Genomic DNA, 23,723 nt, shown 5'->3' with positions numbered 1-23,723 from the left:
TCGTTACTGCCCACAAAATAACTCAAAATTTTTTCAAATTGGCAACCCCTGCACATTTCCTCATTTTTCTCTTTAGTGTGCTCTGACAGAAACATCGGTGAAAAAAATTTTCCTACTCAATTTAATTCTGGTGAGTTTGAGGTATAAGTAAATTGCAGAATTAAAGAATATGTAAATATCAGAGAACATAATAATTGTGCCCTTTTAACAATTTATGTAAAGAAATGTGCATATGCAAAGTGCGCTTTTGTGTTTGACGCCGGCTATGGGCGGTGAAGTTTTCACGCGTAGCATCGTGCTTGGAATTTTTCGTTTATCGCTGTCCTACAGCGACTTTGTTCGTAGTGGAAACGCTTGTGCAGATGTATTAACAAAACTGCGTTAAAAATATGATAATAAGAGCGACAGAAGTCTAAAGTTATTTCTTTTATATGAAAGGAATAGTAATACAGGGTGAAATTGTAGTTAAGTTCAAGATAAAGGGACGGTCACAAAGTCTTTTTATTTAAACCAAGCCCTCATGGGTTAGAGCAAAAATGGCGCGTAGTTATTGACACTCTTCAAAGTCATTGCTCATTTGCTGCGTTTCTTTTGGTAATGCTTTCATATCTCATTTTTTGTTTCTACATCTACAGTTCATTCACATCAATTTTCGAAGTTGATTGACAAAGAAACTGCGTTGTACAGTTGTAGCCACAGCACTGTGATTGCATGTATCTATTAAAAGGAAGTTTGGAATTATAAATAATAATAGGCACAAGAAAATCAGTTTATCGTATCGAGGAGAAAGCAGCACTTGGAATATGTCTTCTGCGGCGAATTCTCCAGCTACAAAATCGAATTCGGATGACGAGCATAGCCGGTAAGTAGGGGAGATTGTTTTATATAAAACTGAAAAAATGCTATGTAAGAAAGAGAGAACATGTTTTAATCTGGGGCGTTTTCATACGTTGTGTTCTTTCAACGTTGGGGAAATTCGGTCCACTCTGTGGCTGGCGGAACCGAACAGTTGACAGCCGGAAAACACTTGGTACTTTTTTTAATATGAATTGACACTTTAACTTCCGGCGCAGTACGATTTGACATTAGTCCACTGAAGAAAAAATATTGTAGATAGGGACGAACAAGTCAATCGATGAGCTTTGCAACAGAATAAACGGCTACCTCCCTGATCTCTACAGTTTTTTCGCCTCGCGAAACCTGGCATTATCACCGACTAAATCCTCCGGGACCTAATTTACAACATAGAAGTCCCAAATGTCCACCATTTTGAACATCCACGTCGATGGCACTACGCTACCGACTGTTGTACACCCCAAAATCTTGGATATGACGGTTGATCAGGATCTACATTTTGGTGAGCATGCAGCCGCAATTGTACCGAAAATCCAGAGCCGTAATAAAATCCTCAAATCTCTTGCTGGCAATACTTGGGGATAAGACAAAGAAACGCTCATTACCACTTACAAAGCTGTTGACCAGCCGATTGCATGCTACGTGTTCCCTATATGGTCGCCAAGCCTTAAAACTACTCACTGGAAGAAGCTACAGGCCTGCCAAAATACTGCTCTCAGAACCGCCACGGGCTGTCTTATGTCCTCAGAACCCCACCTACATAATGAGGCGAGAATACTCCCCAACAGGGAGAGAAATGAGATGCTAACCAAACATTACCCAGAAACCTGGGCATCCCAACAGACATCTGATTGATGAGCCAACACCGCCCAGACGCTTCAGGAGTCGTCTCCGTAAGGATTATGAGGAAATACGGCACCTGAGAACTCAGCCGTATGAAGCCAACAAACACAAGCAGGTCCTCAGTGAACTCCACAAACAAGCGTCGGACCTTTATGCCGGGAATTGCCCGGTGAATCCAGTACTCAGAAGAGAACAGTACCCAAAACTTGCGGAAGAGGAACGCATACTCGCCAGGGAAACACGAGTCAATCTAGCTCAACTTCGAACTGGATACTGTAACAGGTTAAACTCTTACCTATCCAGAATCAACCCCAACATACAAAATGTATGCCCCGCTTGAAATTTGTCCCCACATGACACCAACCACCTCTTTAATTGTAATGTGGAACCAACGCCTCTAACACCCCTCTCATTATGGTCCACTCCTGTTGAAACTGCAATTTTCCTTGGACTCCCGTTAGAAGATATTGATGACAATTTGTGTCGGGCTCACCTACAACAACAACAACAAGTCAACTATGCGTGCCGATCTCGGAAATATTATATTTTCATAGAGGCTCCCTAACAACCATCAGATGATAGAGGAATATGCAGTGATTAAAAGCTACATCAATCCTATACGCCGATATTGACTCAAACTTCTTGTAAACTACTTCAGCGTAGCTTATGATTGGAACTATTTATTGTACGACAAGTTTTCTTCTTATAACAACCGGTGTATATGTGGCAGATAATCTTAAGTTCCTTAATATAGATTATACCTTACACAGAGTTAACGTGATCATCAAATGTTAAGCCAGAGTTAATGACATAACCGAGGTCAGTGACTTAAGAAACGAAAAAAATTTCGACAAAAGCTACTCGTTTGTTGCAGATAGGCCGCACATATGACATTGCAGTTTATAAGCCCATTACGCAGAGCTCACGTTTCTATGGATGTGAAGATTAAAAAAAAAATAAAATCAATAGTCCACTGATTTTTTTTTAATGGGGCTTGATATATAGAGCTGTATGTCGTCTGCGTAGGCATGAATTTTGGCTTGTCGGCAAGAGTCAAATATGTCGTTTATGAAAAGGCTAAATAACAGTGGATCCAGGATAGACTATTTAGGTACACATACTAATAGCGGTCTGAGGTCAGAAAAGCGTGCGGACTGAAGATGTAGTCCTTCCAGCGGAGTGGTGGCCGCCTTCTACCTCTGCTTCCATAGGCGGGTTTCGATAGAAACACTTTCTTGGCTGGAGCGTCATCTTTCACTCACATAACATGGCCTAGCCAGCGCAACCGCTGCGTTTTAATGGACTATGTTGATGTCTGCGTAAAGCTCGTACAGCTTCCTATATGTAGAGGTTCAGAAAATCAGAAACATCTATCATGGGCAACCCCGCAATCAGTTTATTGCACCGAATCCACTATAGCGCCTTAGCTTCCATAGGCTAGAACTAGAAGGCAAGAATATGAAAACCTGCGTCTGTCGGAGCCGCAGCTGTTTGAGCCGATGCGAAGTATTTTTAATGTACATTTTGGGCTAGTTACTGCAGTCCACACAATTTATTCGAGTAAAATGAAAATATATATCCAACGTGAATGAAATCTGTAAATTTTTCGTAGCGTACTCATTTTTCGCTATTCGTATATGCTCCTAAAACTATTTATATTACTTGCCATAAACACATCTGGGCAGTTTACAAGGGTTCGTGTTCGTTTTAAATACTTAAGTCATATATTGTTTCCATTTTTCGATTTGATTAAAACATAACACATGGGACATAGAAGGTCTTGTAAATTTATACGACTTACGCATACGCATGGATACATCTGTGTCTATTTTCCATAATTTCACTGCAAGTGTTTTTTGAAATTTGAAATACCAAGCGATGGTAATCGTTGTTCCCTTGTAAGATATGGCATAGTTAATTCGATCACATTTCTTTATGCCGATTTATTGGGAAACAGTGAATACCAGAACTAAAATATTGATAAAAATTGCTAATGTTTAAATATAAGTCATCAAAACTTTCTTGCTAGAAGATTTTATAAAATTTTAGAAACACAACGGTGCGATGTTATTGCCAATATTAGTATTGATTGACTCATTTCACAGTTCAAAATGGCATATGCAACTTAATGCGGGCACACCTTCACCAAGTTCGAATACAACCACGCCCATATCGACACCTTTATTGCATTCCTTATCGGCCGGTATACAGCAAACCGATAGCAGTGGTGGTGTTGTTGCAGGCATTGGCGGTGGGGTCAGCAGCAGTGGTGCACCAAAACGTAAAAGCGCCTTTCTTCCATATCGTCCACATGCCACTGTACTCACAAATTTACAGCGTGGCAATACTGAAGCAACCTTTTGTCCAGTTGAAGTTACATTGCCATTTCATGAGCGTGCCGGTCAAGGTGAGATCACTGAAGAACAAGTGCGCATAGAAATTGAACGCAATGCTCACAACATTGATTACAAAGATGATGCTGGTTTCACAGCTCTACATTGGGCTGCTTATTATGGTCAATTAGCTGCAGTACGTTTATTGATACACGCTGGCGCTAATGTAAATGTGGAAGCGCCTGAAATGGTAACACCACTGTTGCTGGCAGCTTGTGGTGGTCATAATGAAGTTGTACATTTATTATTAGAACACGGTGCACATCCAAATCATATGGATATTGTGGGAAATACAGCATTAATGTATGCTGCAGCAGGAAATCATCCACATACTTGTAATGAACTATTAGCTAAGGATCCAGATATGACAGCATCGAATGAGAATGGTGACACGGCATATTCCTTGGCCATAGAGAATGGAGCTATATTGACACAGGCTGTGTTGGAACAGTATTTGAGTGCTTTGTTGTTGCTATAAAAGGGATAGAAAATATGCAGATTTTGATTACTTTATTGATTGGAATAAATGTAATAAGTGGTAAGTTTTTTACTTATTCAACATGGTTAGAGTAGAGAGAAGAAAATCAAAGCCTTAGATATTGTAACGAATTTTGGGGAATTCCGCTTATTCCAAACCTGCTAACGTTCCAATCGCTAAATTGTTGAATAAATAACTCCAATATTCAATAATGCAAAATGGTCTTTATTAGACTACTTTGAGAGTACTTCACAATAACACTTATACTTCACAACCAAGAGCGTGCTTAAATCAAAACTGATTAGTCATGCTTCAGCTTGCGCTGCTTTTATACTCTCGGTTTCCTCGATCACCCATTTCTCCTAAGGTCTAGTAATTTGGCGAACTTCATGCTTGGTTACCAGCCATATACATGTATATTTGTAGTTTGTAGCCATATGCGTGTGTATATGTGAGTACTACTTCGGCTGATGATTACATTTATTTGTGAGTATATCTCCGTTGCCTTGTATGTATGTGTGTAAATGATAATTGATTTGTTTACGTACGAGTGGCTGCTTAGTATCAGCGTAGTGCTGCTAATATTCGTCACAATAAAAACAAGTAAGGAAGGCTAAGTTCGGGTGTAACCGAACATTAGATACTCAGCTGAGAGCTTTGGAGACAAAATAAGGGAAAATCACAATGTAGGAAAATGAACCTAGGGTAAACCTGGAATTTGTTTGTGTGACATGGGTATCAAATGGAAGGGTATTTTAAAAGGGAGTGGGCCATAGTTCTATAGGTGGACACCATTTCGGGATATCGCCATAAAGGTGAACCAGGGGTAACTCTAGAATTCGTTTGTACGATTTGGGTATCAAAAGAAAGGTGTTAACGATCATTTAAAAGGAAGTGGGCCTTAGTGCTATAGGTGGATGCCTTTTCGAGATATCGCAATAAAGGTTGACCAGGGGTGACTGTATGTATGTATGTATGTGGGATTCAAGGGGTTGTGTAGCGCAACATATAGCTTCTCCAACCCAATTGTCAACCTCACCTTCGAGCGGCGAATCCCGTTTCACTAACATACGAGGCTCTGGCGACCCCAAGCTCCTCATGGAACTTGGGGGTGGGGAGGGAGGGATGGCCTGAAGGTTCAATGTGGCCATATAAATCGTTCCCGAGATGGTCGGGCCAGCACCTTAATGGTGCTGTGTTACCGGAGCGTATCGGATCTGTATCCGACAAAGGACCATCACATCGATAACACTCCCCAAAGCCTTCGGGGAGTAACCTAATCGCTACAACAACAACATGTATGTATGTATAATTTATTCAGTCTATGATTAAACAATCTTACAGACTAGAATACAAAAGCAAATAAATACTTAAACAAATAATCAACTGAAAACCACAACGAATAACGTACATAAGTAACATGACTAGCGAAAACAAAAAATAAGAAGATAATGCAAGTAGATTATAGGAACTCTTGCAAAGTTGACTTGAAGATGCTTCTCGACAAAGAAAAATCAATAAAAAACCTCCGTGAGAGTCTATTAAATTCATTTAGTGCCCGAAAAATTGGGTCAAAATTACAATAATTAGCCCTGCAAGCACTCATGTAAAATGGAAAAAATGTTCGAAGACTCCGATTAGGTACATTAAATGACACCTTCGCTAAGAGAACTGGACAATCAAGAGAGCCAACTATTAGATCATAGACGAACATTACCAGATGTTCTATCCTTCTGGATTCGAGAGGTTGGAGATTTATGAGTAAGCAGCGCGAGTGATAGGATGGAATTGGGTCGTCAAAGTTGAGTGAAAATAGACAAAAACGAGTAAATTTTCTTTGAACCCTTTCAATCCTGGCAGCATAGCAGCTATAGATAGGACTCCAAACAATTGAGGCGTATTCTAGTTTTGAACGAACGAGAGAGGTTGTTGTTGTTGTAGCAAGGCTCGCCCCACCTAATAGCCGCGACCGATCACAAATTGTCATCAATATCCTCTAACGGGAGTCCAAGGAAACTTGCCGTTTCAACAGGGGTGGACCATAAGGAAAGGGGTGTTAGAGGCGTTGGTTCCACATTACAATTGAAGATGACTCTAGAAAGTGTTTGTCCGATATGGGTATCGAATGAAAGGCGTTTATTAGTATTTTCAAAGGGAGTGGGCCTTAGTTCTATAGGTGGACGCCTTTTCGAGATATCGCCATAAAGGTGGACCAGGGGTGACTCTAGAATGTGTTTGTACGATATGGGTATCAAATGAAAGGTGTTAATGAGTATTTTAAAAGGGAGTGGGCCTTAGTTCTATAGTGGACGCCTTTTCGAGATATCGCCATAAAGGTGGACCAGGGGTGACTCTAGAATGTGTTTGTACGATATGGGTATCAAATGAAAGGTGTTAATGAGTATTTTAAAAGGGAATGGGCCTCAGTTCTATAGGTGGACGCCTTTTCGAGATATCGCCATAAAGGTGGACCAGGGGTGAGTCTAGAATGTGTTTGTACGATATGGGTATCAAATTAAAGGTATTAATGAGGGTTAAAAAAGGGAGTGGCCCTTAGTTGTATATGTGAAGGCGTATTCGAGATGACCCAGAACATCATCTGTCGGGTACCGCTAATTTATTTATATATGTCATACCACGAAGAGTATTCCTGTCAAGATTCCGAGGGCTTTTGATTTCGCCCTCCAGAACTTTTTCATTTTATTCTACTTAATATGGTAGGCGTCACACCCATTTTACAAAGTTTTTTCTAAAGTTATATTTTGCGTCAATAAACCAATCCAATTACCATGTTTCATCTCTTTTTCATATTTGGTACAGAATTATGGCATTTTTATCATTTTTCGTAATTTTCGATATCGAAAAAATGGGCGTGGTCATAGTCGGATTTCGGCCAATTTTTATACCAAGATAAAGTGATTTCAGATAAGTACGTGAATTAAGTTTAGTAAAGATATATCGATTTTTGCTAAAGTTATCGTGTTAATGGCCGAGCGGAAGGACAGACGGTCGACTGTGTATAAATACTGGACGTGGCTTCAACCGATTTCGCCCTTTTTCACAGAAAACAGTTATCGTCCTGGAATCTAAGCCCCTACCAAATTTCACAAAGATTGGTAAATTTTTGATCGACTTATGGGATTAAAATTATCCTAGACAAATTAAGTGAAAAAGGGCGGAGCCACGCCCATTTTGAATTTTTCTTTTATTTTAGTATTTTATTGCACCATATCATTACTGGAGTTTAATGTTGACATAATTTACTTATATACTGTAAAGATATTAAATTTTTTGTTAAAATTTGACTTAAAACATTTTTTTTTTAAAGTGGGCGTGTTCGTCATCCGATTGTGCTAATTTTTATTTAGCACACATATAGTAATAGGAGGAACGTTCCTGTCAAATTTCATCATGATATCTTCAACGACTGCGAAATTACAGCTTGCAAAACTTTTAAATTACCTTCATTTAAAAGTAGGCGGTGCTACGCCCATTGTCCAAAATTTTACTAATTTTCTATTTTGCGTCATAAGGTCAACGCACCTACCAAGTTTCATCGCTATATCCGTTTTTGGTTATGAATTATCGCACTTTTTCGGTTTTTCGAAATTTTCGATATCGAAAAAGTGGGCGTTGTTGTAGTCCGATTTCGTTCATTTTAAATAGCGATCTGATATGAGCGCCCAGGAACCTACATACCTCAAAAGTTACTAAAGTTATCGTGTTTACGGACGGACGGACGGACATGGCTAAATTCGCCCAGATCATTTTGATATATAGAAGTCTATATCTATCTAGATTAGTTTATGCCGTTACGGATTACCGTTATGCGAACAAAGTTAATATACTCTGTGAGCTCTGCTCAGCTGAGTATTAAAAGATAAATGTAAGGCGCGATAACCTCCGAAGAGATTTTAGGCCGAGCTTCCCTTCTAATTTGCGTCGTGCCTCTTAATTTTTCCTACAAATTGGCGGGACAGGACCTACTTGTTTTATGCCGACTCCAAACTGTATCCGCAAAGCAGATGAGTTTTCACTGAGAGCTTTTCATGGCAGAAATACACTCGGAGTGCTTGCCAAACACTGCCGAGGGGCGACCCCGCTTAGAAAAATTTTCTTCTAATTGAAAAAACTTGTTTCTAAAATTTTTGATGTATGTAGCTTTGCCCTGGGCGTGAACCCAGGATCTTCGGTGTGGATGGCGGAGCACGCTACCCTCACACCACGGCGGCTGCAAAGGAATAAGAGTAAAACGGTAAATGTATAGATAATACACTGTACAAAGAGCACCGGGAATGTCCAACTGATTTTACTGCCACAGATGTTATAACAGTAAATACATCGTATTGCGTACGTATACAGCCAAACTCTGTATGCAACGTTCTTCTCTGTCAAGCAGAACAAAATTGCTTAAAAAATCATTGATTTGAAATCTTATAGTGGGTGATGCTGCCGCCGTGTACTCCTGGCACTTCGAACATTCTGTTGTGCGAACGAATTCTTTAATAACTGAAATATCCACTTAGTAAATGTTAGCTTTCTATGCATGGGTCTAAAAGCATTAATGTATTATCAGAATTAAATTACGGTTACTATTATCTTAAATTTGTATCTGCATCAAATGTTAATAGCCGTGAATAAATTACGACAGGAAGTGCAATTCATTTCCATGTACTTGTAAATTCACCTCAGACTCGCCCTTTACTCAAAAATAGTAACTTCAAACACACACACTTCCCTACATATTTTTAAGTTCTAAATCGAATTGTCGTCTTATACATGCATGCATCTACAATAATAATATTAAAGACTTTGGGGGTGATAGAGGGGAATGACCCACAAGTGGCACTTCCGTTCATCAGTGAAAATCGCTAACATTCGTTCCGTCACCCTAACCCACCCCTTCATTTTTCCTCATCACATCATGTTTCCACCAAATTGAGAGTAAAAATTCAGACCGCTTACGCATTCCCTGCACAAATATTAGTATTCGCCAAGAATACATATACACGATCAGTTCAGCATCGTAACACAGGGTGACAGTATTTAATGAGATTATTTTTTGGCCCAGTAACTGCTTATGTAGTCCCTTTTCGAGGAGATCTAGACCGAGTTTCGAAATCTTAATGCCAAAAAAGATGCAATATCTCGAAATTTAGGAAAGTGCTTTGCTGGATTAATACGGTGCGCCCGGTACTAGCAGCTCTGCTACTAGGTTGTTGTTGTAGCGATAAGGTTACTCCCCGAAGGCTTTGTGAGTGTTATCGATGTGATGGTCATTTGCCGGAACAGATCCGGTACGCTCCGGTAACACAGCACCATTAAGGTGCTGGCCCGACCATCTCGGGAACGATTTATATGGCCACATTTAACCTTCAGGCCATCCCTCCCTCCCCACCTCCAAGTTCCATGAGGAGCTTGGGGTCGCCAGAGCCTCGTCTGTTAGTGAATCGGGATTCGCCGCTCGAAGGTGAGGTTGACAATTGGGTTGGAGAAGCTATATATTGCGCTACACAACCCCTTGAATCCCTCTGCTACTAGGTTGTTGTTGTTCTGCTACTAGGTCTTAAGGGGTTGTTTAGCGCACCCCTTTGAGCCGTTGCCAATGCAATGTATAGCTTCACCAATCCGATTGTTAACCTCACCCACCTGTGGATAATCCCATTTATTTAGTAGGCGATGCTCTGGCGACCCCAAATTCCTCACGGAAGGAGGGGGCTCGACGACGAGGAAGGTTCAACGTGGTCATATCAAATTGCTCCCTTAATGGGGCTATTTTCCAGAACGTACTGGATCAGTATCCGGCAAAGGACTAGCGACATTCATAAATCACGTGATCAAATAGAAATACTGCCTGTATAATCTGAGCCATCCAGCTAATAGCTTTTGAAACTAATGATTTCATGTCAAAAACATTTTTGTTTTATATTTCTATCAGATTTCTTATTGATCCATAAAAGTAATTTGAATATCAAAGCAACAATTCAACAACCCAAACTACTAAGTGTGATAATAGTATGGCAGTCTCATCGCTTTAATTTCATATCACCCTATACATCAATGCAAATGTACAGGAGGTCGCACTAGCTAGCATCACATCACCCTGTCACTCCCCAGCTTTGCATCTTGCTAACGCATCTTTACCAGGCATTAATACAAGTTATTCCTTTGCTTCATGCGAACCCCAACCCACACATACACATTTATTACGAAAATGTTTACGATGCAATACTACAGTCAATTCAATTCATTCATTTCTCCGTGCAGTGTACATATCGCTCATTTATTTCAATAGCGTCATAACTCAAGAAACATGACTTTTGAGTTAATAACATATAAACGTACCCAATAACATGATCTACATATGTTGTATAAAAAATCTTTGGGATCAGTTAAAAATTAACCACGTGCTATAAAAATGAAAATATGCCTTTATATGCGCAACATATGGCAGTTAAAATCTTTGAATGGCTCTCCTGAAAAATTGTGTTTTTTGAGTTATGACACTATTGAAGTAAATGAGCGATATGTTGTTCGTGATTCTTCATTTGCCCGCTTAGTCGTCGCTTGCCCGCCTATCAGCTCGCTTTTCCAAGGCTATATGCTAAATAGATCACCAATGAGTATATACGCCCGTCCGTCTCAACCTGTCTCGCCTATCAGTATTTGCAAGTCCATCTGCTGGTGTGAATGTATTTGAGCGGCAGCGTGCGTCCACTCCACTTCCTGCTGCTGAATGCATTCTTAAGAGCATCGCTGAATGCAGAATTGAAATGGTGAGCATTTTTAATTGATGAAATGGAAATTAGGCTTTGTGACGGTTCATTGACTGGCGTACTGATTGACGTTATGTTATTTGGCGTGCGTAAATTTCGAATTGGGATTAGAGCAGTGAACCGTCAAGAGGATGGAATGGAAAACACTGCATTCATTCTTTTGTTTTTAAACAGAGTTGTTATACTCAGTTGAGCAGAGCTCACAGAGTATATTAACTTTGATTGCATAACGGTTGGTTGTACAGGTATAAAGGAATCGAGATAGATATAGACTTCCATATATCAAAATCATCAGTATCGAAAAAAAATTCGATTGAGCCATGTCCGTCCGTCCGTCCGTCTGTCCGTTAACACGTTAACTTGAGTAAATTTTAAGGTATCTTGATGAAATTTGGTATGTAGGTTCCTGGGCACTCATCTCAGATCGCTATTTAAAATGAACGATATCGGACAATAACCACGCCCACTTTTTCGATATCGAAAATTTCGAAAAATCGAAAAAGTGCGATAATTCATTACCAAATACGCATTAAGCGCTGAAACTTGGTAGGTGAGTTGAGCTTATGACGCAGAATAGAAAACTAGTAAAATTTTGGACAATGGGCGTGGCACCGCCCACTTTTAAATGAAGGTAATTTAGAAGTTTTGCAAGCTGTAATTTGGCAGTCGTTGAAGATATCATGATGAAGTTTGGCAGGAACGTTACTCTTATTACTTTATGTCTGCTTAATAAAAATAAGCAAAATCGGAGAACGACCACGCCCACTTTTTAAAAAAAAATTTTTTTAATTCAAATTTTAAAAGAAAAGTTAATATCTTTACAGCATATAAGTAAATTATGCCAAAATTCAACTCCAGTAATGATATGGTGCAACAAAATACAAAAATAAAAGAAAATTTCAAAATGGGCGTGGCTCCGCCCTTTTTCATTTAATTTGTCTAGGATGCTTTTAATGTCATAAGTCGAACAAAAATTAACCAATGATTGTGAAATTTGGTAGAGGCTTAGCTCCTAGGACGATAACTGTTTTCTGTGAAAAAGGGCGAAATCGGTTGAAGCCACGCCCAGTTTTTATACACAGTCGACCGTCTGTCCTTCCGCTCGGCCTTTAACACGATAACTTGAGCAAAAATCGATATATCTTTACTAAACTCAGTTCACGTACTTATCTGAACTCACTTTGTATTGGTGTAAAAAATGGCCGAAATCCGACTATGACCACGCCCACTTTTTCGATATCGAAAATTACGAAAAATGAAAAAAATGCCATAATTATATACCAAATACGAAAAAAGGAACGAAACATGGTAATTGTATTGGTCTATTGACGCAAAATATAACTTTAGAAAAAACTTGGTAAAATGGGTGTGACACCTACCATATTAAGTAGAATAAAATGAAAAAGTTTTGCAGGGCGAAATCAAAAGCCCTTGGAATCTTGGAAGGAATACTGTACGTGGTATTACATATATAAATAAATTAGCGGTACCCGACAGATGATGTTCTGGATCACACTGGTCCACATTTTGGTAGATATCTCGAAAACGCCTTCACATATACAACTAAGGGCCACTCCCTTTTAAAACCCTCATTAATACCTTTAATTTGATACCCATATCGTACAAACGCATTCTAGAGTCACCCCTGGTCCACGTTTATGGCGATATCTCGAAAAGGCGTCCACATATAGAACTAAGGCCCACTCCTTTTTAAAATACTCATTAACACCTTTCATTTGATACCCATATCGTACGAAAAATTCTAGAGTCACCCCTGGCCCACCTTTATGGCGATATTTCGAAAAGGCGTCCACCTATAGAACTAAGGTCCACGCCCTTTTAAAATACTCATTAACACCTTTCATTTGATACCCATATCGTACAAACAAATTCTAGAGTCACCCCTGATCCACCTTTATGGCGATATTTCGAAAAGGCGTCCACCTATAGAACTAAGGTCCACGCCCTTTTAAGATACTCATTAACACCTTTCATTTGATACCCATATCGTACAAACAAATTCTAGAGTCACCCCTGGTCCACGTTTATGGCGATATCTCGAAAAGGCGTCCACACATAGAACTAAGGCCCACTCCTTTTTAAAATACTCATTAACACCTTTCATTTGATACCCATATCGTACAAACAAATTCTAGAGTCGCCCCTGGTCCACCTTTATGGCGATATTTCGAAAAGGCGTCCACCTATAGAACTAAGGCCCACGGCCTTTTAAAATACTCATTAACACCTTTCATTTGATACCCATATTGTACAAACGCATTCTAGAGTCACCCCTGGTACACTTTTATAACGATATTCCGAAAAGGCGTCCACCTATAGAACTAAAGCCCACTCCCTTTTAAAACACTTATTAACACCTTTCGTTTGATACCCATATAGTACAAACGAAAAATTCTAGAGTCACCTCTGGTCCACCTTTATGGCGATATTTCGAAAAGGCGTCCACCTATAGAACTAAGGCCCACTCCTTTTTAAAATACTCATTAACACCTTTCATTTGATACCCATATCGTACAAACAAATTCTAGAGTCGCCCCTGGTCCACCTTTATGGCGATATTTCGAAAAGGCGTCCACCTATAGAACTAAGGCCCACGCCCTTTTAAAATACTCATTAACACCTTTCATTTGATACCCATATTGTACAAACGCATTCTAGAGTCACCCCTGGTCCACTTTTATAACGATATTCCGAAAAGGCGTACCTATAGAACTAAATCCCACTCCCTTTTAAAACACTTATTAACACCTTTCGTTTGTTACCCATATAGTACAAACAAATTCTAGAGTCACCCCTGGTCCACCTTTATGGCGATATTTCGAAAAGGCGTCCACCTATAGAACTAAGGCCCACGTCCTTTTAAGATACTCATTAACACCTTTCATTTTATACCCATATCGTACAAACAAATTCTAGAGTCGCCCCTGGTCCACCTTTTTGGCGATATTTCGAAAAGGCGTCCACCTATAGAACTAAGGCCCACGTCCTTTTAAGATACTCATTAACACCTTTCATTTGATACCCATATCGTACAGACAAATTCTAGAGTCACCCCTGGTCCACGTTTATGGCGATATCTCGAAAAGGCATCCACCTATAGAACTAAGACCCACGCCCTTTTAAAATACTCATTAACACCTTTCACTTGATACCCATATTGTACAAACGCATTCTAGAGTCACCCCTGGTCCACTTTTATAACGATATTCCGAAAAGGCGTCCACCTATAGAACTAAGGCCCATTCCCTTTTAAAATACTCATTAACACCTTTCATTTGATACCCATATAGTACAAACAAATTCTAGAGTCACCCCTGGTCCACCTTTATGGCGATATTTCGAAAAGGCGTCCACCTATAGAACTAAGGCCCACTCCTTTTTAAAATACTCATTAACACCTTTCATTTGATACCCATATCGTACAAACAAATTCTAGAGTCGCCCCTGGTCCACCTTTATGGCGATATTTCGAAAAGGCGTCCGCCTATAGAACTAAGGCCCACGTCCTTTTAAGATACTCATTAACACCTTTCATTTGATACCCATATCGTACAAACAAATTCTAGAGTCGCCCCTGGTCCACCTTTATGGCGATATTTCGAAAAGGCGTCCACCTATAGAACTAAGGCCCACGTCCTTTTAAGATACTCATTAACACCTTTCATTTGATACCCATATCGTACAAACAAATTCTAGAGTCACCCCTGGTCCACGTTTATGGCGATATCTCGAAAAGGCATCCACCTATAGAACTAAGGCATACGCCCTTTTAAAATACTCATTAACACCTTTCATTTGATACCCATATCGTACAAACAAATTCTAGAGTCACCCCTGGTCCACGTTTATGGCGATATCTCGAAAAGGCATCCACCTATAGAACTAACCCCACGCCCTTTTAAAGTACTCATTAACACCTTTCACTTGATACACATATTGTACAAACGCATTCTAGAGTCACCCCTGGTCCACTTTTATAACGATATTCCGAAAAGGCGTCCACCTATAGAACTAAGGCCCACTCCCTTTTAAAACACTTATTAACACATTTCGTTTGATACCCATATCGTACAAACAAATTCTAGAGTCACCCCTGGTCCATCTTTATGGCGATATCTCGAAACGGCGTCCATCTATAGAACTAAGGCACATTCCCTTTAAAAATAGTCATTACCACCTTTCATTTGATACCCATATCGTACAAAATAAATTCTAGAGTCACCCTTGGTCCACCTTTATGGCGATATCTCGAAAAGGCGTCCACCTATAGAACTTAGGCCCACTCCCTTTTAAAATTATCATTAACACATTTCATTTGATACCCATATCGTACAAACAAATTCTAGTCAGGCCTGGTCCACCTTTATGGCGATATCCCTAAATGGCGTCCATCTATAGAACTATGGCCCACTTCCTCTTAAAATACTCTTTAATACCTTCCATTTGATACACATGTCATACAAACACATTCCAGGGTTACCCTAGGTTCTTTTTACAACATGGTGATTTTCCCTTACTTTGTCTCCACAGCTCTCAACTGAGTATGTAATGTTCGGTTACACCCGAACTTAGCCTTCCTTACTTGTTTTAATTTAACTTAAACATTAAAATGTATGCAACTAAGAAAGTGCGTATGATAAATCAAAACAATGATCTAACGGTAGATGTATGTAGGCCTGATAATGGGCAAAATTTGAATTACTTTTCTTGGAAGAGTTGTAAACTCAGATCTGGCAGCAGTGTACGGTTGGGAGTAAGACCTCTTAAGTCCATAAAGGATATAGGCCTGAAAATAATACAACTCAATGCATGGCTTGGAAGCCGTCGTGGTGTGGTACACTCCGAGTGTATTTCTGCCATGAAAAGCTCTCAGTGAAAACTCATCTGCCTTGCAGATGCTGTTCGGAGTCGGCATAAAACAAGTATGTAGAAAAAAATAAAAAGGAGCACGACGCATATTGGAAGAGAAGCTCGGCCTAAAATATCTTCGGAGGTTATCGCGCCTGACATTTATTAATTATTTAATGCATGGCTTGCGTGCCCATGTATGTATATTTTTGTATGCTTCGAAGTTTGGATTAGATAGGGTGACCGCTGTCTCAAATATGAAAGATCTCAGTCTACTGATTGCGTGGCTGCCACTAAACCAGGTAGCTTACGTAGATACACCGGTATGGCGCAATGGCAATCGGGTCGACAAGACAATTTCGTACATTGGTATAGGTGGATTGTAAATGTGAAAAAATTGCATATTTTTAGGAGGAACCGAAATTTTTAAAGCAGCGGATTTCGCTAGTGTGAGAAATTGGTATGCAGAAGATAATTCAAGAAAGTGTTCGCCTGTTGTCGAAATTGTTGGTCCAGCTTTTAGCAAGGAATGATTATTGTTGGTAACTGCTTTTATTGTTATGATAAAATACACCCCTCATTTTTGTGTGCTACCGGGATGACTGTTTGTGGTTGAATTAGGGTCTGGGCGTTCCAGTGTTTCAATCCGATCCTTGATGCGGCTGTTCATATAATAAAAAAATGGGTGTGTTCGAGCTGCAGTTGGTGCAGCAGTGTTACTTTTTATGACATAGCATCATGTTTCTCAAGAAAGTTTGGTCACCGTCGCGCGTTTAATGAAATTTCGACAAGCTATTGATCATGGCTTATTTCTTGCAAGAACAGGCAACCTAAAAATAGACGGGGCTGTGTGAACAATGGTATCTTACGTCAGAATAAATATTGCTCCATGATCCCCTACGATTCTACCTTTAGGGACATATTGTTTTCCAGGTTTTTTATGCTAAAAACTAGCTGACCTCGGCAAACTTCGTTTTGCCCAAAATCAAATGCGCAGAAAAGCATGCAATATTTAGTACCATGTGGTCGATAGCAAATACCACCTAAGTGATAGAAGTTAGGCTGTTGTCGCTTATGACTACATGGTACTAAATGCTGCACTCTTTTCTGTGCACTTGATTTTCTTTTAGAGATTTTTGGCGATGGAATTTTAGCTTAGCGAAAGTTGGAATTTGGGGGCAGGTGTCACTGAAGTTAACACACTGTTCGTGAGGAGCTTGGGTCGCCAGAGCCTCGTCTGTTAGTGACACAGGATTCGCCGCGGATAGGTTAAGTTGACAATTGGGTTTGGAGAAGCTGTATATTGCGCTGGCAACCTGAAGGGTTGCGCAACACAGCCCCTTGAATCTGGTATTGTAGTCGCCTCTTACGACAGGCATACCTACCGCGGGTATATTCTGACCCCCTAATCCGCTGGGGTTGTTAACAATTTCTAAATTGCTTCTAAATTGTTACTTCTAGTCACCCAGCGGTATATAAAATACTCTACGAATGCCCTTATCAACAGCTTACATCTGATGTCCATATTGTATAAACACATTCTAGTGGTACCCGGGTCCACGTTTTGGTCTCAAGACCCTAGCCACCCAGCGGTATGAAATATAGCCTATAGCCTATTCAGGTACCTAGATAATATACCTACAAAATTTTATAAAAGTCGGTCCAGTAGTTTTCAAGTTTTAAGCATCTGAACATACACTCATCACGATTCGTTTATATATATACATATATATATAGATATAGATAATCAGTCCATACTTCCGACAGTGGCAGCCGTCATTCATTTTGTTAGCTCTGTTATGTTTACATACCCCCTAGTCGCGTACAGACATTGCAATGCGTTTCCAAAGTTTCTACCATTTTCCTTTCATTCTTTGCCGAGCATCGAATCGAAGAGAGTAAAGAGAGCTAAAAGCCACAGCGACGTTCCTACCTTCCGTCGTCGTCGTTATCGTCTGCTGCTGCATACACTTCGTTATCGTTGCTAGCTTCAATGTTCAGTTTTTAGCGGCGTTTACTAGTTGTTTGATTCGAACATTCGATTTGAATGGACGTGCTTGTTTGCTGCTGCTGCTGCTACTCCTAGCCAGTTACTTCATTAGTGGAGAGAAAACTTCCCTGGTTGCCTGCTGCTAGCAAGAAAAGTTAGTTTGTTGTAATACGTACCCTAGCGATTATTGGCTGCGTGCCAAATAAGAATTTAAGAACAAAAAAAGTGAAGCAGCATAAAAATTAATGAAACTACTCCATTTATAAAAAATTTTAAGCGAAAATATACCCGATACATTTGTGAACAATAAATGTTTTCAAATATTTTAAAGAACAAAATAAAAACAAACCATAAATATACCAAGCAAACTTTTGATTTTAATATATACTAACTGTGCTGTGAAAACTGAATATCTACCAAGTTAATCAAAGTTTAAACAAAGAAAATTCGCTACGCAATTTGTTGTGTGTACATACACAAGTGCCCTGCTCTGCTAGAAAAAAAAAATAGAAGCAAGTGCCGTGTGTACAACAAACTACGATGAATTGAACAAAAAATAACATTTAGTTACCAAGTTGCTAATAATATTTCCGTAATTTAAGGCAGGAATAAACTAAGAAACAAAAATTCGATATCTAAAGCAGCAGGGAAAGTGCCGATAGACCTTGCCAAAGAGCTCGTGGAAGTGAAAATCGTATTTACCCACATCGTGATCACATTCCTCAAGCAAACAACAAATGTAAGTTCATTAAAAAACTTTCTTTATTTCTGGATTACTCAAATGACGATGATTTCTGCATAATATTTTTTTGATTTATGTTTCAAGTCACGTTAGTGATGAGCGAATCAGAATATTTAAGAAATTGGGACTCGAATGCGGCTACGCTGTTTAATTAAAGTTACGGTAATTATATATGACAGCATGACACTGCTAACACGCGTCCAAAAATGTCGAGAGAGATGTCAAAAGACGTGTATTGACCTCGACAACAATAATCCGAAGACGGAAAAGAAAAATTGTATCTCTGTCCGGAGATATGCAGTTGAAGTTAGAGATTTACATTTGGTTGTTGTAATGTTGGTGTACCCACAAAAAAAATTGTGAACATAAGTGTTTTGCGCGGATATAGTTTTGGTCTCCAAACTGGTGTTGGACCCACCCAGGGTAATTTTTATAAGCGCGGCCGAAGGCCGCCAATGCAGAAAGGTGTTCTGCGCAAAAATGCTATGGATTCCAACCCCCGTTTCGGAGGGACTCGCTGGTAATTTTTCGGTTTTTCGTTCAAAAGAGAGAATGACTTAAAAATTTTCTTTTCTGTCTTCGGATTATTGTTGTCGAGGTCAATACGCGTCGTTTGACACCTCTCTCGATATTTTTGGACGCGTTAAGTCCAAACACTAGTTTCTGCAGGAGCTGTATACTTTATTTTATTTAAGTAAAATACTCAGCTAAATCTTATTCATTCAAATTCAGATAGCTTCTGGAAGGTTAATTGAAAAACAACAACAAATTAAGTAACATAGTTCGGCTCGCTTAAAAATGGTTAACTAGAAGTTTGTGTTTTAATATTTTGTTTTTAGGCTATTTGACCAATTGTGGGTTCCAGTAGGAAATAAAAGATGGTAGGTTTGTGTGCCGACCGTGTGTTTTAAAAATTATCTCGTTTGTGTAAAATATTGATATCTTAGGTCTTCGAGTATTCAATAGTTCAGATCCGGTTCGAGGGTGAGTGCATCACTAATGTACAGATATTGATATATTATGTATCTCGTTTTTAAATATGTAAGCATTTTGTTATTCTTTGAAAAAATGCTGTCCAACCATCTACATACACAGCACGTGCAGGAAACAGCACCCAAGACAACACATTTTCCACTCTTCTGTTTTCGAATTACTTTTAATATATTTTAAATCTAAACGATTTATAAATAAATGAAAGGCTATTTTTGGGTAGTAGCACCGTCTCATTAGACATGCATTCGAAACGAAAGGATTTATACCTCATCCTTGGAGACATGGCAGTACACTAGTTGTTTCATTCTCAAGTGACGTGAAAAATCCTGCAGTCAGATATACTTAATGCGGAGAACAAATTTCATGCTAGACCTTCTGTAAAGAGTTAATATCTACTTAATGGGTTAAGCCTATCAAAGTATCCGATATTTCCTCGTCTCTACTGCGTAAAATAATCGCGTAGGTATGTATGTTTGAAGCTCACCATAGGTAAGTCGTTAACTGTTTCATTAACAGGAGCTCCCAAATAAGCCGGCACCCAGACGAGAGTAAGCATGCTATATTTAGCAAGAAAATAAAATTGTGTAAATGTCATGACAGCCCAGGCTTTTGGGATGAAGGGACTGTAGGTTGAACTGGCCGGTCCATGAGGACCTCACATAGACTGATTGAGTCCGTAGTGTTCGCATGGACTGTAGGTGCAGCTTTATATATTCAAAGAAAAATACTTGCTTTGTTTTCAGCAATGTTCTGTATATGAAAAACTTTGTTGGAACACTATGTTTAATATCAAAAATATTTTATTTGAAATAACAGCGAAGGTTGAACTGGCCGGTCCATGAGGACCTCAAATAGACTGAATAAGTCCGTAGTGTTTGAAAAATAACAGCAAAAGGTTAACTAAAAATCCTCATAGGTAGCGTGTGCTGTGCCTGTTGTTTTACTGTTGATATTTTTTTTATTCGCCTTAATTCGTTTCGTTCTTTTTCCAGCACTTTGGTATGCGATATAATTTTTTTTGTTGTATTCTTTGTTAGCTCTTCTTATTTGGCTGGGCAATCGTTTATTCGTTCGTCGTTTTGTTGCTCTTGGGCTTTCGGTTGATTGGTGGGTCACTACGTTAACATAGCTTCGCAGCAGCGGTTGTTGCCTTTTCTATATTCCTGTTTTTACTGTTTCATAAAAAAAAAAAAAGAGAAACAGCAGTTGCGTTAAACATGGTAGATAAAATGAATTCTAACAACGACAAAAAACAGTGAATCTTTTTATAAGAAGAACATGCACAATATACTGAGTGAATACAGTTGCTAAGTTTTGGATTGTAACAACTTTCTTTTGAGCTGTAGTTCCTTGACAGTTCTTCTAGAAAGCACTAAAATTAAAAAATAAGGGCAATTCCAATTAAATTATTCACTTTTTCACATTGTAAAAGTAGGTATGTAAGTATGTCATGCAGAAAGGTTGAGCACCTATTGTGAATATATCAGCAAAGCCAGTTACGGGTATACACGATTTTTGATTTTTAAACAGGGTGTGGTTTGTTTAGAAGAAGCCGCAATGTTGACACCTCTAGAAACATTCAAGGACCAAAAGGCTTCATAAAGTTACAGCAATCAAATACAAAGGTTCTGGTTCTACTAATAGAAACAAACAATTTATAGCATACTTTAAGGCTGTTCATAGTTCGCTACATTGTGATGTGACAAGAGTACTGGTAATTTTACAAATATAAGAATATGGAACGTTAACGCTTGGCCATCGTTGTGGCTATGACGTAAGATATGTCTCACTAACTTAACCTGAATTCCTAATTCCAAATAAGGGAATGCTTTTCGATTTCTTTTTGGGCATTCGCATTTTTGAAGATATCTTATTCTCATTTGTCTTGCAGGGGGATCCAATTTTTTTGTTGCTTTTCATTAGTATGTATGCGCGTGCAAAATTTATGCTAAAGGTAGATGCCGCAAACTATGAGGTGCAATGTACATATCTATATAGTTGTTATACATATGTATGTACATATACATATATGCATACATACAATTTTTGTTGGTATACTATACGAAATACGCCAACGAACAAGTAGCAAATTTCATTCAGTACTGGTTTCGGTATAACGAAATACTAACAGAAGAATGCTACAGATATGAAGAAAAAAAAAGCCGTAGTAAAACTATAATGAAGACGAAATGACTACAAAGACGACGGCGGTGACGTCGACAACGACCATGGTCACAGCGACGGAGGCGGATGCGGATACGAAGGCGTCAACGAAGCGAATGGGCGAACAGTAGATGGTATAACTACACGAATTCATTTTTGTTTTTACTGCCCTTTATTGTTGTTTTCATTTGGAAATTAGTTCGCCGACCTCTCTTTTAAACCAAGCAATGACCGATTGGCCTGGTCTCTTCGTCGAAATATAAAGTCGAGACATGGTGCAAAAGAGCGTGTGAAGTATAAGCAATGATATAGTGCAAGTTAAACAATATCCGAACAGAAGAAAACAGCGTTGGCTAACATAATAGGGGGACTCATGAAAGCATATAAACTTATAAGGTGTAAAATTATATCCATTTACACACGCTGTTATATGAACGCACCTAGAAATGCTCTTGATAAACTTGATTGTTTATCAGCTGTATTATTGCCAAACAAACATTTTTTGATTGTTATACAAATTAAAAAATTCCAAGATTAAGTGAAAAATCAAAACTAAAACGTCTTTACTAAGATATTCTAGTAAATGACTTGCTGATGTTGGAGATTTCTGATGAAAATGCCTGCTGTAATGTCTGCAAGGTTGCATTCCTTTGAGTTTACCGCGTTTACACAATGAAATGTGCGCGTAAATTTATACAAATTGTGTAAATGATTTTTCATACAAAATTTGACAGTTCGTTTACGCACTAGATAAATTTATACGTTTACACACTTTATAAGGCATTTATACGGTTACATGAGTCCCCCTAATAAATACAACATTTTACACTTCATTGCACTGTACAGAATCCGACTGGTTACTAGACCAAACCATATTTTTAAGGTCGGACCATAAGCAAAAGAGTAAGAGACATCATTGGGAGCTCTCGAATCTAGAAATTGACCCTTCTTAATATATTTCTATAAATTATTTATTTAAAGACTAACCACCGTATTCATAAAAAATAGGTTTATGAAGCCTTATAATAGCCGTGTTTTTTTACACGTATATATGTCTACGTTTGCGGGTAAAAAAAACGCTTATCCTCAGTTAGATAATGTTTAGGAGACTCATCTAGCGGAAGTGGTTAATTAACTAGCTACAACATGTTTTACCGAAAAGCGGAGACACACCTCTGTTGGCCATAGTGTATAACATATAGCTGAATCGGTTGCGGTGAATAGTGGACACACACTATTTGTAGATGTAATACATAGAGGTAGTGTAGAGGTGAAACATAGACACATATTTCAGTTTCATCTGAGTATAATTGGTATTGAAATTTAGTAGTATGTACTAATTTTCTGCGCAGCAATTTCAGAAGTGTAGATAAAGTTTAACGCTTAGAAGCCATGTAAAGTTTAAGCGTATATGTACATATGTATATACGGTTACTCACTAAAATAAGTACACACTTAGTTTATGCTGAAAAAACTCAAATGCAGTGGCTCACAGCTTAATTGTTAATTTTCATCTAAAATATCGCAAATTCCCTAACAGAAACCACATTCAAAAAAATGTCAAAGGTTATTCAAAGGTAAGGAGAGTTAATCAAAATTTCAAAAATGACCATGAAAATTT

At 38.8% G+C, this 23,723-nt stretch overlaps 1 protein-coding gene across 10 annotated transcripts in view; it reads left to right on the top strand.

The window, feature by feature from the left end:
• Positions 1–23: 23 nt before the first annotated feature.
• spi (spitz) overlaps positions 24–23,723 on the top strand; it is an 84,744-nt gene continuing 61,044 nt past the window's right edge. For 4 of the 10 annotated variants that reach the window (XR_010949296.1, XM_067764136.1, XM_067764132.1 and 1 more), the window contains exon 1: positions 18,242–18,943. Coding sequence is in view for 4 of the 10 variants with exons in the window: in XM_067764138.1 (XP_067620239.1) it covers positions 804–862; positions 3,804–4,569 (825 nt within the window). In the remaining 6 variants the exon portion in view is untranslated. Of the gene's footprint in view, positions 131–155; positions 365–635; positions 863–3,747; positions 4,630–18,241; positions 18,944–19,030; positions 19,109–23,723 lie in introns of those variants that run through there. The other 6 variants (XM_067764138.1, XM_067764139.1, XM_067764141.1 and 3 more) reach the window with 5 other exon arrangements.

Source organism: Eurosta solidaginis, chromosome 2 (assembly GCF_040869045.1).
Source record: "Eurosta solidaginis isolate ZX-2024a chromosome 2, ASM4086904v1, whole genome shotgun sequence".
Classification (NCBI taxonomy): Eukaryota; Metazoa; Arthropoda; class Insecta; order Diptera; family Tephritidae; genus Eurosta; species Eurosta solidaginis.
The sequence above is the reverse complement of the archived record's forward strand: the minus strand, read 5'-3'. Positions and strand labels throughout refer to the sequence as shown.